This window comes from Schistocerca cancellata, chromosome 6 (genome assembly GCF_023864275.1).
Source record: "Schistocerca cancellata isolate TAMUIC-IGC-003103 chromosome 6, iqSchCanc2.1, whole genome shotgun sequence".
Taxonomy (NCBI): Eukaryota; Metazoa; Arthropoda; class Insecta; order Orthoptera; family Acrididae; genus Schistocerca; species Schistocerca cancellata.
Genome location: NC_064631.1, coordinates 38,717,102 through 38,731,172, shown reverse-complemented (window position 1 = coordinate 38,731,172; position 14,071 = coordinate 38,717,102). Strand labels below are relative to the sequence as shown.

Sequence of the window (14,071 nt, the reverse complement as noted above, 5' to 3'; positions counted from 1 at the left end):
TGATGAGATATTAAAAAGCTAAATGTTGAATCTGAAATTAAAACCTCTATCCCCCTTTATTAGATACAAATAATAGCATACCACCTACAATTTCTCTCCTTCTGGTTGGGGTCCAAACAGTGACAACATTACTCACAAATAGGTTCATTGTCAAAATACTGTGCATAAAAATGCAAATATCTGTGTGGCTGGATGCCTAAAAACAATACATCTACAAATCAGAGCATGAAAACACCATTAATAACTTTTAATTATCATACAAATAACAACAGTGGCACTATCCTGGTGAAGAGTGTCCTATGGCTGTGAGGAAACAATTCATACATTTCTGCCCGTAAAGTTTGTGTGCTATGTCCTTTGTACAGTTATTCCTGGTCCAAGCTAGGCTCTACTTGTACATACAGCGAATTATGATAAAATGTAAATGAAAGAAAAAATCTATGCAGAAATTGATTTTCTGCAAATTCTCAGAAGAAAATGTGCAAGGTTTGTTAATCTTCTTTACAGTAATGATATGCTGTATCAATCAATTTACATTTCAAATTCTTGAAATCTCATCTTATGCATTCATAGTATTTAACCAGACAGCTCATTAAAAAACTGAAAATTTTTAGAGTTTATTAGATAGAGTTGGAGTAGAATGTTGTACTGAGATCTTTATAGCTGGACAAGTAATCTGAAGATGGCAGAAAATCAGCTGCTCCTGTATTGCTGTAATTGTGTACAACAAACAAGCTTTGTGTCATGTATAAACATTTTCTGACTGCAAGTCTTGTTACATGGAAACAAGAGGTACAAAACATAAATTCACTATTTGTATTATTTTTCCATTTATAATGGATAACATGGGAAAATAACTTAGCTAGTTTTTCTAATGAGAAAATAACTTAGCTACTTTTTCTAATGATGTTTATATAATAACATATTCGGGGTGTTTCAGAATTCTGTTTTAAAAATTTGGGGACAGGTTCCTTACACCAAAACAAGGAAAAAAATGTCCAGTAAACATGGACTCTAGAATGCTCACTTTTTTTCCTCGATACTGTGAAACACATCTCTTCTACTGCAAGCTCTTTTCTTTCTGTATTTTGGGAGGAGGTAGTTTGGACTGAACAAGAAAAAAATGTCCAGTAAACATGGGCTCCTAACTTGCATACCATAAGAGCTATGAGCACTTATTCAATAAAAGAGATGTGTTTCACAATGACGAAGATGAACAAGTGTTCATAGCTCTTAAGGTATACACTTTAGGAGCCCATGTTTACTGGACATTTTTTCCTTGTTTTCGTCCATATCACCTCCTCCCAAAATATGGGAAGCATAGAGCCTGCAGCAGAAGAGATTGCTTCACAAAATCAAGGATGAACAAGTGCTCATGGTTCTTAAGACATGCATTTTAGAGCTCAAGTTCACTGGATATTTTTTTCATAGTTTGGTGCAAGGAAACTGTCTCAAAATTTTTAAAATGTCATTCTGCAATGCCTTGGGTAAAAGTAAGTGGTCAGCTATGTGATGATATCTCTGTCCCACTGTAAAAATGTGTGTCTTTACTTACAATGTGAGCAGTCTTGTGGCAAGTTCTTACAGTGCTTGCAAAAACCTTAAACTGGAATATGCTTATAAGAATGAAATGAAATAGTATCATCACAAAGTTTCTACTACACTACATTTGTCCATCGCCTTTTGGAGTACTTCTGCACGGTGCGGAATCCTTACCAGATAGGATTAATGGAGTACATTGAGAAAGTCTCATATTATCAGGAAATAAGGGAGAGAGCATCACAGACATGACATAGGATTTGGGGTGGACATTATTAAAACAAAGGCATTTTTCTCTGTGGCACGATCTTCTCAAAAAATTTCAGTCACCAACTTCCTCCTCTGAGTGTGAAAATATTTTGTTTATGCTGACCTGCATATAGAGAAATGATCATCATAATAAAATAAGGGAATTCAGGGCTCTCATGGACAGATATAGGTGTTTGTTTTTTCTGTGCACTGTTCAAGAGTGGAATAAAAGAGAATTACTGTGAAGGTGGTTTGATGAACGCTCTGCAAGGCACTTAAGTGTGATTTGCAGAGTAGCTCTGTAGATGTGGATGTAGTTGTTATCTAGAGCTTGATGCAAACTTTCATACTGATATGACTGAAGGTAAAATGTGTAAATAATTCTTTTCCTAATAAATCTGATTGAATTTGATGTTTCCACCAGTATGTTGTATATGCAAAATGTCCATTTGTTATTAGAAGCCATTCATATCAGATTTGGAAGTTTTTTTATTGTTTTCTCTTACTTCTATTATTCTTCATTAATTTATGGTGAGTAGAACAAGAAATCTTGCTATACAGTTTTTACTTTTCTCAGTAACAGCTTCATTTAGACATGCCTGTTTACTTCATATCCAATCATTTTAGAGATGAAGTAAACAGAGGAGTTTTTTCTAAAAATTGAGAGAAGGCATGAAACAAATTCACTTATTGTCTTGATATGATCCCAAATGATGATATGACATTCTGTGCTTTACAAAAAAGAGAGAGGGGGGAGGGGGAGGAAGAGGAGGAGGAGAGGGAGAGGGGAGAGAGGGAGAGGGAGCGAGTGGGGTGAGGGAGGGAGAGGGAGAGGGGGGAGGGAGGGAGGGAGGGAGAGAGAGAGAGAGAGAGAGAGAGAGAGAGAGAGAGAGAGAGAGAGAGAGAGAGAGAGAGAATACAGAACTGCATTGCAGAGTTGTACCAGCATCATAAACGTAAATACTTAATCATTAGAAAACAAAAAAATGGAAGACTCTAAAATTCAGAAAAGAGTGAGAATAAACATGTTTCCTTAAAGACTCATGTAAGGCTTAAAACGAAAATGCTATGTGATTTAAACTCTATTGTTAAAACATCATGAAGATCTACATGTAACAGGTGCAGGAGAAAGGAAAAAAATTTCAAAAAGAACAATGCCCCATTAAAGAATCTCATGCAAATTTTCTTTGAAACAAATTTTAATTTCCCAGCTGTTACCTGAAAAGTATTATGAATATAGGAGATTATTTTCTCAGATAAATACAAGGGGTAATTGTACTACTAAAATGAGGCAACAGAATATCAACAGAAGACAGAGGAATGTCAAATTATGTGCTCTAATTTACAAAAGAAAAAGTGACTGAGATCTCATGTGAGAGCAAAAGGAAGTATCTCTTGTTGTGAACTACAGAATATGTAGTCATTACCCTGAACCTTCAAGAAAAATACTATGTCGCAAAAAATTGATTCTAACTGTCTCTTGGGAAGCCTGTTGCTCAATTCAGAGGGACTCTGCTTGTCTCAACAGGGAGAAAATGATAAAAGACATTGTGGTCTGTCAATGTTTACTGAGAGATGTGCAAAGGGTAGGTCAGTTGGATACTTGAAAGTGCACTCTTCCATCACACACAATGGCCCCTTTCCTCAATGTGTGTGAGAGTTGTGTCTTAAGTGTATCTGTAGACTGTAGATAACTCTAATGAATGTGAGTTCAGGCTGTGTGTGCTGTATGATAATCACAGAAGAGAGAGAGTCAAATCTGGTGCCATCACATAATCTACACCTCTTCGATACCACCAAGGGGACTACCCAGTTAATGTCCACAACTATCAACAGTGTCACACACCCACACTCGATGAGATACTGTGGAGAGTTAGAAATTTAATCTAGCACATTGGCAGTGTCTTGTGATAGTGAACACTATGTGTCCATCTCTCCTCCCCTTGCTGGCCAACTATTGGCAGTGAAATTTCTTCATCCCCCAGGATTCAAACAGGTACCTCCAAGTTGATAACTCACTAGCCACAAACCTCCATTACCCCAGTGGTGCTATTCTCACACAGCGCATAGGAAAAGCTCCAATAGTAGTATTCAGAAATCATAGGTGGAGACATCAGTGACAACAACAGTATGAGTCAGGCCTGGAGTTATGCTCAGATAGCCGACTGGTTTAGTCTGCTTGTGGCAGTTGTGGCACAAGGATGCATAAGGCTCCACTGTGTACCACAGTCAATGTCATCAGTACAGCATGTCAAGGCAACTGCATTAGATAGTTAGAAGAACTGAACTTCACACCTACCAATTTACAACACAATAATGGCTTAACCAAATAGGAATGATACACTGAAATTTGCCTTTGAACAGAACTCCTTACAGTCCAAATAACATGATACCTAAACAGGGCTAGAAGAATCTGTTAAGATGACTTTTGAAGATACAGTAGGAATTTTTGTATCTATAATGTTTGATATTGTCTATTTTATACTAAAGGACACAGATCTCTGCGACAGAATTGTGGAATCCAGTGACAGAACAATGACATTTAAACACACTGTTGCATAAGCTGGTTGCAGCCTTTGAACAGTCTGAATAGTCGAACTACAATTCGAAACAGCAATGAAACAGATCAACACAGCTACATCCCCTTGTAAGAATTGAATTGCTAATTGAAAATGATCTCTAACACTCAGCAGTTAATTGTGTTAAATGGTGTGTGACAATTGAAAACAGGACAACAAAAACAGATACCCTCTTAATAATTGTATGTACACACAGGATTACCATGACATACAATCCTCAGATGCAAACTCATGCAGCACATGACCCAATTGGTCCCATACAAGCACAATGTATACAAAGGTACCTGAGTCAAATTCCAAGATTACCATTAACCTATGAGGCAAAAGCCAACAAACATAAAATTGCAAAAGAATCACCACAAAGGTCAACAATGACCATACCTGAAATAATGTTCTGAACATGGGGAAATCAGTGAACCAACAGAGGAAATGTTGCACCAGGAACAAAAACAAATATCTTAGCAGCCACTAGATGTAGAAAAGAAAAAGATACATGAAGTCATATCAAACAACAAACAGAATCAGATACAAGAGCTCGACGCCACAACAAAAAGTCCAAAAATGTAACAGAGGATCTACAAAAAGCTAAAGATAGGCAAACAAAGTGCAAAAACACCAGTGAATTCTGAAACAGAAAAACGCACCTAATATTAAGCAAGGCTGTGGAAACTGTGTTCAGTCCAAGGACAACACAAACAGAGAATCTTCTAGCATAATGAAGCACAACTTCACGAAAGAAAATAAGAAATTAGTAAGAATAATGATATAATCAAAATCTGCCATGAGACTGGGCACATGAAATTTGAGGGATTGACAAAGATGCAGGAATGACTGAAATCCCTGAAATAACAGTATTAGTAACAATGACCTTTCAACAAGATGAGAGGAGCAGAGCAGATATTGGAGCCCAGAAATGGATGTTAAGAAGATACTAAACTTTGGGCAGTTTCTGCCATGACAAACATTAAATCACTCTGAATATTCAGATATGATAACACTTCAAGCCTATGAAATAGTAACACTCAACATTAACAAAATATGAGAATCACTTTAACTAAACAGCCTGAAAGATTTTTCATAAGATGCTGACAGATTTTGCCTTACTATAAGTAGTGACCGTCATTCAAAGTAGAGCAAAAAAAGGATATAATGCCACAACAAATCCAGGAAGTGGGGTATAAATGGGAAGTGTTGCTGTATCTGTGCCCTCATGCAGCAAGGTCAACAGTCCCGCGACATACACTCCCAATAACTTCAGCTGCGGCCAATAAGAGATGCCTGCAAGCCATCACATGGGCTTGGTCTCTGATGTCGTGCAGCAAATAGAAGTATTCTTCTTGCTACCATGAACTCACTCCATATCCTGCTGTACTCTGGTATCTACCTTGCTGATGCTGTGCATATGTGATCAGATTGCTCATGGGATCTCTACTGGATGACTCTTTGTATTGCAAATACACAGAAGCTGACGTACTTGTGCGACCACAAACTATCTCAACGCTCTTGGTGTATGTCTATGACTTTATTATGGTCCAGTGTAGACAGGTTTTATGAACTGTCAAGTGATAATTGTGTATTGATCCTTACTGCATAATAAAGAGTGTTTGTTGCACTTTATCAGATGTAATATCAGCAATGAGGATTTGAACTTAGTGTGTGGGTTTTAACAACAAATTAAGTTAATTGGTTATCATTCCAGAATTCATAAAACTGTGGCAGCTACAGCTGCAACTTCATAGGAAACAGCTGCACAAGAGCAATTACAAAAGCAAATCTCAAGTATCAACAAAGCCAGCAAAAGCAATTTAAGGAACAGCCACAGCTTATACTACAGCAGCTCATCCGAGTCAGAACAGCATCCACCACTACCATTTCATCCACAAGATTAAGAGTGGGACTTATATTACACATGTCTACAGCTCTATTTCTGGGTGAGTAGCACAACTGACTTAAACAGCATGCTTTTCTACTATCTACCAGCAACCAAGTAATGTGTCTTTTATAATATTAGGTCCTCTCTCCAAACTTGATTGTTTTGAATTGCCAGAAATTCACAGTTTTCTGTGTAAGAATTATGAGCAGCAAACACATGTTACAGCAGCTTACCTCTCATTTTTCCACTGTTGGAAGAAGGCAAATCAGTCATATGCTGCATGGGTAGATGATCTTAAAATGCTGATCTAAAAGTGTCAATTTTTGTGTGCAAATCAAAGTTGTAAAAAATCCTATGCCAAATCATTAGAGTGTCATCTACCTGCAATAATTACTTATGCACTTGATAAAGAAGTTTCTGCAGAAGTATTGAAATTAACAATTCAACTGGGGAAGTGTTAGCAGTAGCAAATACCTTTGAAATGGCAGATGCGCCACAACAATATTTTGATGAAGGTACTGTATCTTCTATAAAACTGATTAAAACATCAAATGCAGCATAGCAAAATACTGATGAAACTGATGTATCTTCATAAAATGGTGCTCCCATTCAACCACATTAAGCCCAACTGGAACTCATGAAGATCATTTTCATCATCGGACTCAGAATTTCAACACTGCCCCCTCTCCAAATTCTCTGGGCACAGAGGTATGGAATCACATCTTTGGGAGAGTTCCAGGATGAGAATCAGGTATCATCAGATCCATATGGAGACAACAGATGTTCAGCTGAAAGCTAATCATACCATGCTGGTTCCGCAAGCAAACCAGCTGCACCCATGCCTTGTAGCTTCCATCTCAAGCCTACCACCAATGGCCTCAGAGTCAGCGTATTACAACTTTATCTGCCACACAGAGACAACTGGTCCAACTGCACTGAATGAAGGCCCTCCCCTGCTCCCCCCCCCCCCCCCTCCCCATGGAGTCAGAATCCTTCCCACTTCCAGGACCAATGACTCCTAGTGAGAGTACCATGAGACCGGAATACCTGTACTAGCTAGCTCCAGTATCATGACAGTGTCCCCAATGCAAGCAGAGGATACAGTGCAATCACAGATATCTGCTGACATCAAGATGCACATCAAACCCAACCCACACCTCCCCTAATAGTATGGCAGTCCTACTACCAATGGACATTTCACCCTTTTTTTTTTCTTTATTAAAACAACCATATATGTACATAAGCACAAAAACAAAATATTGAAGTGCTGGAACTGATTCTACACGAATTGTATCCTACAATAGACTGAAGAACACATTTCAATATAGTGCCATTTGTAAGCTTACAAAATAGAACATAAATAGTAGCCTCTTCAGTCCAGACAGAGACATAGATCCGAAACGCAAACATATATATATATAATTGATTGTCTTAACTGAAATGACAGTTCTGTCATTTGATTCATAACCGTCCAAACTCAAAGTCATTTGGAGCACACAAACGGATAACAAGAGATGCACAGGTACATAAATTAAGGAAAACGTCATAATGAAGTTAACTACACCATTGAGAAGTCGGGAGTAGTCCTAGGAACTGGTATAACCCCTTACTCGTTGTGTATTTTGTTCGCTACATAGTCTTGCATGTGATTTGTGCCATTTCCGGCATCGAGAATTACCCTACGCCTTGTTTTTCAAAAATTATGTCCAACATGTTAGCAAAAATCTTCCTGAAATTTGGGTAACGTTTCATCTTCCAGTGTGCCGTTCTCATGTAAGCCTCAAAACTAATGAGATTATCTTCACTATTGTGGATGATGATATATGTCACAAACTGTCCTAACATCCACATCACGGTGTTGTTCTTGGTAGCGGGAAAATGTTTCGCGTCCGGCCAGAGCAGGATGTCGGTGCAGTGGCTGGCTGGGCTGCTGCGGGTAATCAGGCCCAGCCTCTGCTGCACCCATTTCCAGTTAATGAGATGACCGCCACAAGTGAAGCGATGGCGTAAGGTGTCGACCAGGCCACAGCAGACGCATTTATCACTGTCACTTAAACCGATTCTATGCAACCTTTCATTAGTGGGTATAACATCGTTCACCACTTTATACCATGTGGACGCCACTTCAGCAGTGTGGACGGTTAAACTTATGTTGTCCCAAACTGCCTTTCAATGAACACTCGGGTATTTAAGTTCAATAGGATTTCAGACTATTGGAGACGTCCATCTTTTTAATAACAGGTGCGTCGTCGGTAAATCCTGCGTGAAATAATGTCCATCAATATAGCTTACTTCAAGAAAAAACTGCTTGACATGTCGTAGTTTGTAATGTATTTTACCTACATCAATGGGTGGATGCGTATCGGTGGGTTGTGAGGTTCGGAAGAGCCAACTGGTTCGCTGAGAGGTTCCGTGTCCAACAAATGGGTGATTCGTTTAATATATAACGCAGCACACTTTCGGTTAATGTCAGGCATGTTCAGTCCGCCGGCCTGTCTGGAAGACGTCAGCGTGGTGTATTTCACTTTGAACAGATGCCCTTGCCAGATAAATCTATTAGAGAGTTTCATCACGTGTTTGGCCTGCATCTTGGGGACTGGAATCCTTATAGGTCAGTTAAATGGGGAGGAGACAGTGAGGTTGATTGTCTGCAATACACACTACCAAAAACTTCACCTGCATTTGATAAGAGACCCCATGAACAGTCACTTGGGCCTAGCCTCTGGCATCATGGAAGAAATAAAACCTTTCCATATAAATTCACTTCATACTATGCTGTGCCCTAGTATGTACCTTGCTGATGTTGTACATATGTGACCAGGGTGCTTATTGGATCTCATTTGGACAATCTCTGGATTGCCTGTACATGGATGCTGAAGAACATGCAAGACCAAGAACAATCTAGATTATTTTTTTTGGTGTGTGTCTACAACTTTATGACAACCTGGTTTTGTCAAATGTCAAGTGATAATCATGTACCCATCCTTAATATGTAATAAAAAGTGTTTGTTGTACTTCAGCATGTGTAATAACTGCAATCAATACCAGTGTCATATAGAAATAATTTCCAAACAGCATTGGCATCACTGTCACTGTCAACAACATGAGGATTATTAATATTTATAATTTCTCTGGAAATAACAAATGTAAGAGATTGGAATTCTTTGACACATAAATTTGTAAAAGATTAGCAGCATATAATCCTTGCAAGAAACATCAACTGTCTCCTAAAACCAAAGGACAAAACACACAATGATACCCAATCAATGAGGATATGTGGGAACTGGAACATAGTAAGTTACTTGAATTTACCCATATAATAAACTACTCAGCTAGCAGGGTAGACAAATCTACTTCTCCAAAAGCCAGAGTCCTACTAGCTGGAATATGGTTCATAATCTTTTCTTATAATGCCTGATATGTAGTCACAACAAACATGGAACAGCAGAAGACACACCATACACAAGGAGTTCGGAAATTCAATGTTGCACATCAGTAAGAGACAGAATGTTGAGAGGCTGTCTAGAAGACATGGGCAGAATGTGAAAACAATGGTTAAGCCATCTACTCACAATAACAAGAAATTCTGGTTCAAGTGCCAGTATGACAGAAATACATAACAGTTACCGTATTTACTCGAATCTAAGACGCACTCGAATCTAAGCCGCACCCGAAAAATGAGACTCTAAATCGAGGAAAAAAATTTTCCCGAATCTAAGCCGCACCTGAAATTTGAGACTCGAAATTCAAGGGGAGAGAAAAGTTTTAGGCCGCACCTCCAAATCAAAACAAAGTTGGTCCATTGTAATACGAGACACAATTTAGGTCGAATGAATGACGATACAGCTGCAGGAGTTTGGTTCGAGTCGTAAGCTTAACAGTTAAGTTTTACCAGGTAGCCATTGCTATACGTCAGGCGCTCCGTCCGTATTTACACGGGTACCCTTCCCCTCACGTGCTTCGTCTGGTTTGAATCGATTGCTTATTTTGCTTTGATCTGATAAGTGCTGTTTTCTTTGTTATAGGTGTTAACGTCACTCTGAGCTGAAAATGCATTACTGTACTGTGTAATGCATTGTTTGTCTCATTCTGATAGGGCGTGTTTACGGCCTGTCGCCGCGCGCGGCATGGCTTGCTTTTGTGAGCGCTACCGCCGCTTACAATTAAAAAAACAAGAAAAGAGAGGAATCGTCTCACTAGTGAAACAATGGCAAGAGACTGCTATTTGTTGTTACTTACACTGCTTTCTTTGATAATGATCAACAAGAACCAAATAATAGACTGCATATGATAGAATATGTTCTGAACGAGAGTTAGGCGAAAATTTTTCTCCGTTTGAAAATATTTGCGGCCGCTTCTCTAGTACGTCAAATTCTGCACAGGAATTAGTCATCTTAGATTTAAAAATCTAATCAGTTGCCGTGCTTAATTTCTGACTGTATCACTATTAGACATAAGAAAAATACGAATGTAAACATGACACGATACGTATATTCTTCCGCGTTTGCTGTTGTCTCACTCTAGTTTCGTAGTTTATTAGGCAGATAGGATTTAAATGAAATAGCAGCAAACACGAAAGAATACGTGGCATAATGTTTACATTCATATTATTCTTATGGTGAAGAGAATACTGCATGTGATTCACATTTCGTCAGGTTCCTATTAGCAACCACCTCTTCTCACAGGTAGTAAAAAATTCAACACGTAGAGTTGGCCATATTGACAAACATCCCAAACAGTCTGGCCAGTCGGATTTTCGTAGTACATTGAAATTCTGCTACATTCAAAGATGAACAATACGGAATTTGTATTTATTTCGTTGGATAATGTACGAAAATGCAGTGGTCGAAACTCGGGGCGGAGAAAAAAGCTCGTCTTCCACCTTTTTTTTTAATTTATTTACTGACGCAGAGATTTTGGCGCCAGTATTTATCTCTGTGCCTACAAAGCATCCCCTTGTGGCGCTACATACACTCCTGGAAATTGAAATAAGAACACCGTGAATTCATTGTCCCAGGAAGGGGAAACTTTATTGACACATTCCTGGGGTCAGATACATCACATGATCACACTGACAGAACCACAGGCACATAGACACAGGCAACAGAGCATGCACAATGTCGGCACTAGTACAGTGTATATCCACCTTTCGCAGCAATGCAGGCTGCTATTCTCCCATGGAGACGATCGTAGAGATGCTGGATGTAGTCCTGTGGAACGGCTTGCCATGCCATTTCCACCTGGCCCCTCAGTTGGACCAGCGTTCGTGCTGGACGTGCAGACCGCGTGAGACGACGCTTCATCCAGTCCCAAACATGCTCAATGGGGGACAGATCTGGAGATCTTGCTGGCCAGGGTAGTTGACTTACACCTTCTAGAGCACGTTGGGTGGCACGGGATACATGCGGACGTGCATTGTCCTGTTGGAACAGCAAGTTCCCTTGCCCGTCTAGGAATGGTAGAACGATGGGTTCGACGACGGTTTGGATGTACCGTGCACTATTCAGTGTCCCCTCGACGATCACCAGTGGTGTACGGCCAGTGTAGGAGATCGCTCCCCACACCATGATGCCGGGTGTTGGCCCTGTGTGCCTCGGTCGTATGCAGTCCTGATTGTGGCGCTCACCTGCACGGCGCCAAACATGCATACGACCATCATTGGCACCAAGGCAGAAGCGACTCTCATCGCTGAAGACGACACGTCTCCATTCGTCCCTCCATTCACGCCTGTCGCGACACCACTGGAGGTGGGCTGCACGATGTTGGGGCGTGAGCGGAAGACGGCCTAACGGTGTGCGGGACCGTAGCCCAGCTTCATGGAGACGGTTGCGAATGGTCCTCGCCGATACCCCAGGAGCAACAGTGTCCCTAATTTGCTGGGAAGTGGCGGTGCGGTCCCCTACGGCACTGCGTAGGATCCTACGGTCTTGGCGTGCATCCGTGCGTCGCTGCGGTCCGGTCCCAGGTCGACGGGCACGTGCACCTTCCGCCGACCACTGGCGACAACATCGATGTACTGTGGAGACCTCACGCCCCACATGGTGAGCAATTCGGCGGTACGTCCACCCGGCCTCCCGCATGCCCACTATACGCCCTCGCTCAAAGTCCGTCAACTGCACATACGGTTCACGTCCGCGCTGTCGCGGCGTGCTACCAGTGTTAAAGACTGCGATGGAGCTCCGTATGCCACGGCAAACTGGCTGACACTGACGGCGGCGGTGCACAAATGCTGCGCAGCTAGCGCCATTCGACGGCCAACACCGCGGTTCCTGGTGTGTCCGCTGCGCCGTGCGTGTGATCATTGCTTGTACAGCCCTCTCGCAGTGTCCGGAGCAAGTATGGTGGGTCTGACACACCGGTGTCAATGTGTTCTTTTTTCCATTTCCAGGAGTGTATATTCGACGGCAGAAGTTAGTTGTGGCGGCACCTACCAACATTTTTCAGAACTTCCGCTTGCTTTGCACTCGATTCTAAGCCGCAGGCTGTTTTTTGGATTACAAAAACCGGAAAAAAAGTGCGGCTTAGATTCGAGTAAATACGGTATTACACAGATGAGAGAATACTTCCTGCACAGGATATCAGAAGAATTACAGAATGATATAAAATTTGATCACACAGTGTATAGAATACAATACTGTCCAAACCATGTAATTAGAAAAGTTATGTGATCAGATGTGCAGATGTTTAACAGCAACATAGTGTGCTTCTTGTGAGGCAGTTCAAAAGTTACATTAGTAGTCAATCTTATCCCTGATAATGAGTACTGCAGGGGCCTGGAACGTCCTTAGTGATTTCTGAGTGCCTGCAGTTTGTCCCTCCAGTGCACCCCAAACAGGATTCACAGAATGGAGAGGCCAGTACTTAACCTGTGAAGTGGATATCTTCAAGTGTAAGAAAATCATCTAACAGAGGATTTCAATGGAGATGAGCATTATTGTACAGGTGATAAAGTCTGGGCAAAGTGTACCTCTGGAAAGAGGTTCATATGATTGCAGCACCTCACCTATGTAGCTTTGGGTACTAACATTTTTGTAATGACCTGTCATGTGATTTGTTACAATTTTCCCCAAACAGGATTCACAGAATGGAGAGGCCAGTACTTAACCTGTGAAGTGGATATCTTCAAGTGTAAGAAAATCATCTAACAGAGGATTTCAATGGAGATGAGCATTATTGTACAGGTGATAAAGTCTGGGCAAAGTGTACCTCTGGAAAGAGGTTCATATGATTGCAGCACCTCACCTATGTAGCTTTGGGTACTAACATTTTTGTAATGACCTGTCATGTGATTTGTTACAATTTTCCTGTAATTGCATCAGATATATTTTACAACATTAAAAGTCATAGTATTTATACACCTGCATGTGCTGTATTTTTTAAAGTGTGAATATATTCTTCAAGTACAATGAAGTCTTTCTATTGTTTGACAAATAACAGCCCTTAATTGTGATACCATATAAATATGTTAATGAGGGGATAACATACTAATTATCACAGAAAAAAGTTCATATTTATCTCTGATTTTCTGCAGAATTTACAACTGGGCTTTGACACAGTATTTCAGTCATAATTTTACATTCTATACTGAAAACATGCAAACAGTTATACAGTGATTAGTACAGCTTTATACACTAACCTTTTTCTTGAGCATGTTGAAATTGTCTATTATGACTCCAATGAAGAGATTAAGTGTGAAGAATGATCCACAGACTATGAAAATTACAAAATAAAGATATGCATATAAGTTAGCTTCTCTCTGTGGCTGAAGATCAACACCTCTTGCATCAACAGCATCAGCCATTACCTCCATCCATCCTTCAAAAGTTGCCTG

General features: G+C 40.4%; 1 protein-coding gene across 1 annotated transcript in view; it reads right to left on the bottom strand.

Moving 5' to 3' along the window:
• Positions 1 to 14,071, bottom strand: part of LOC126191195 (sodium channel protein 60E-like) — a 339,817-nt gene that overhangs the window by 49,811 nt on the left and 275,935 nt on the right. The window contains exon 23 of the mRNA XM_049931990.1: positions 13,877 to 14,068. Coding sequence (XP_049787947.1) covers positions 13,877 to 14,068 — 192 coding nt within the window. The remainder of the gene's footprint in view (positions 1 to 13,876; positions 14,069 to 14,071) is intronic.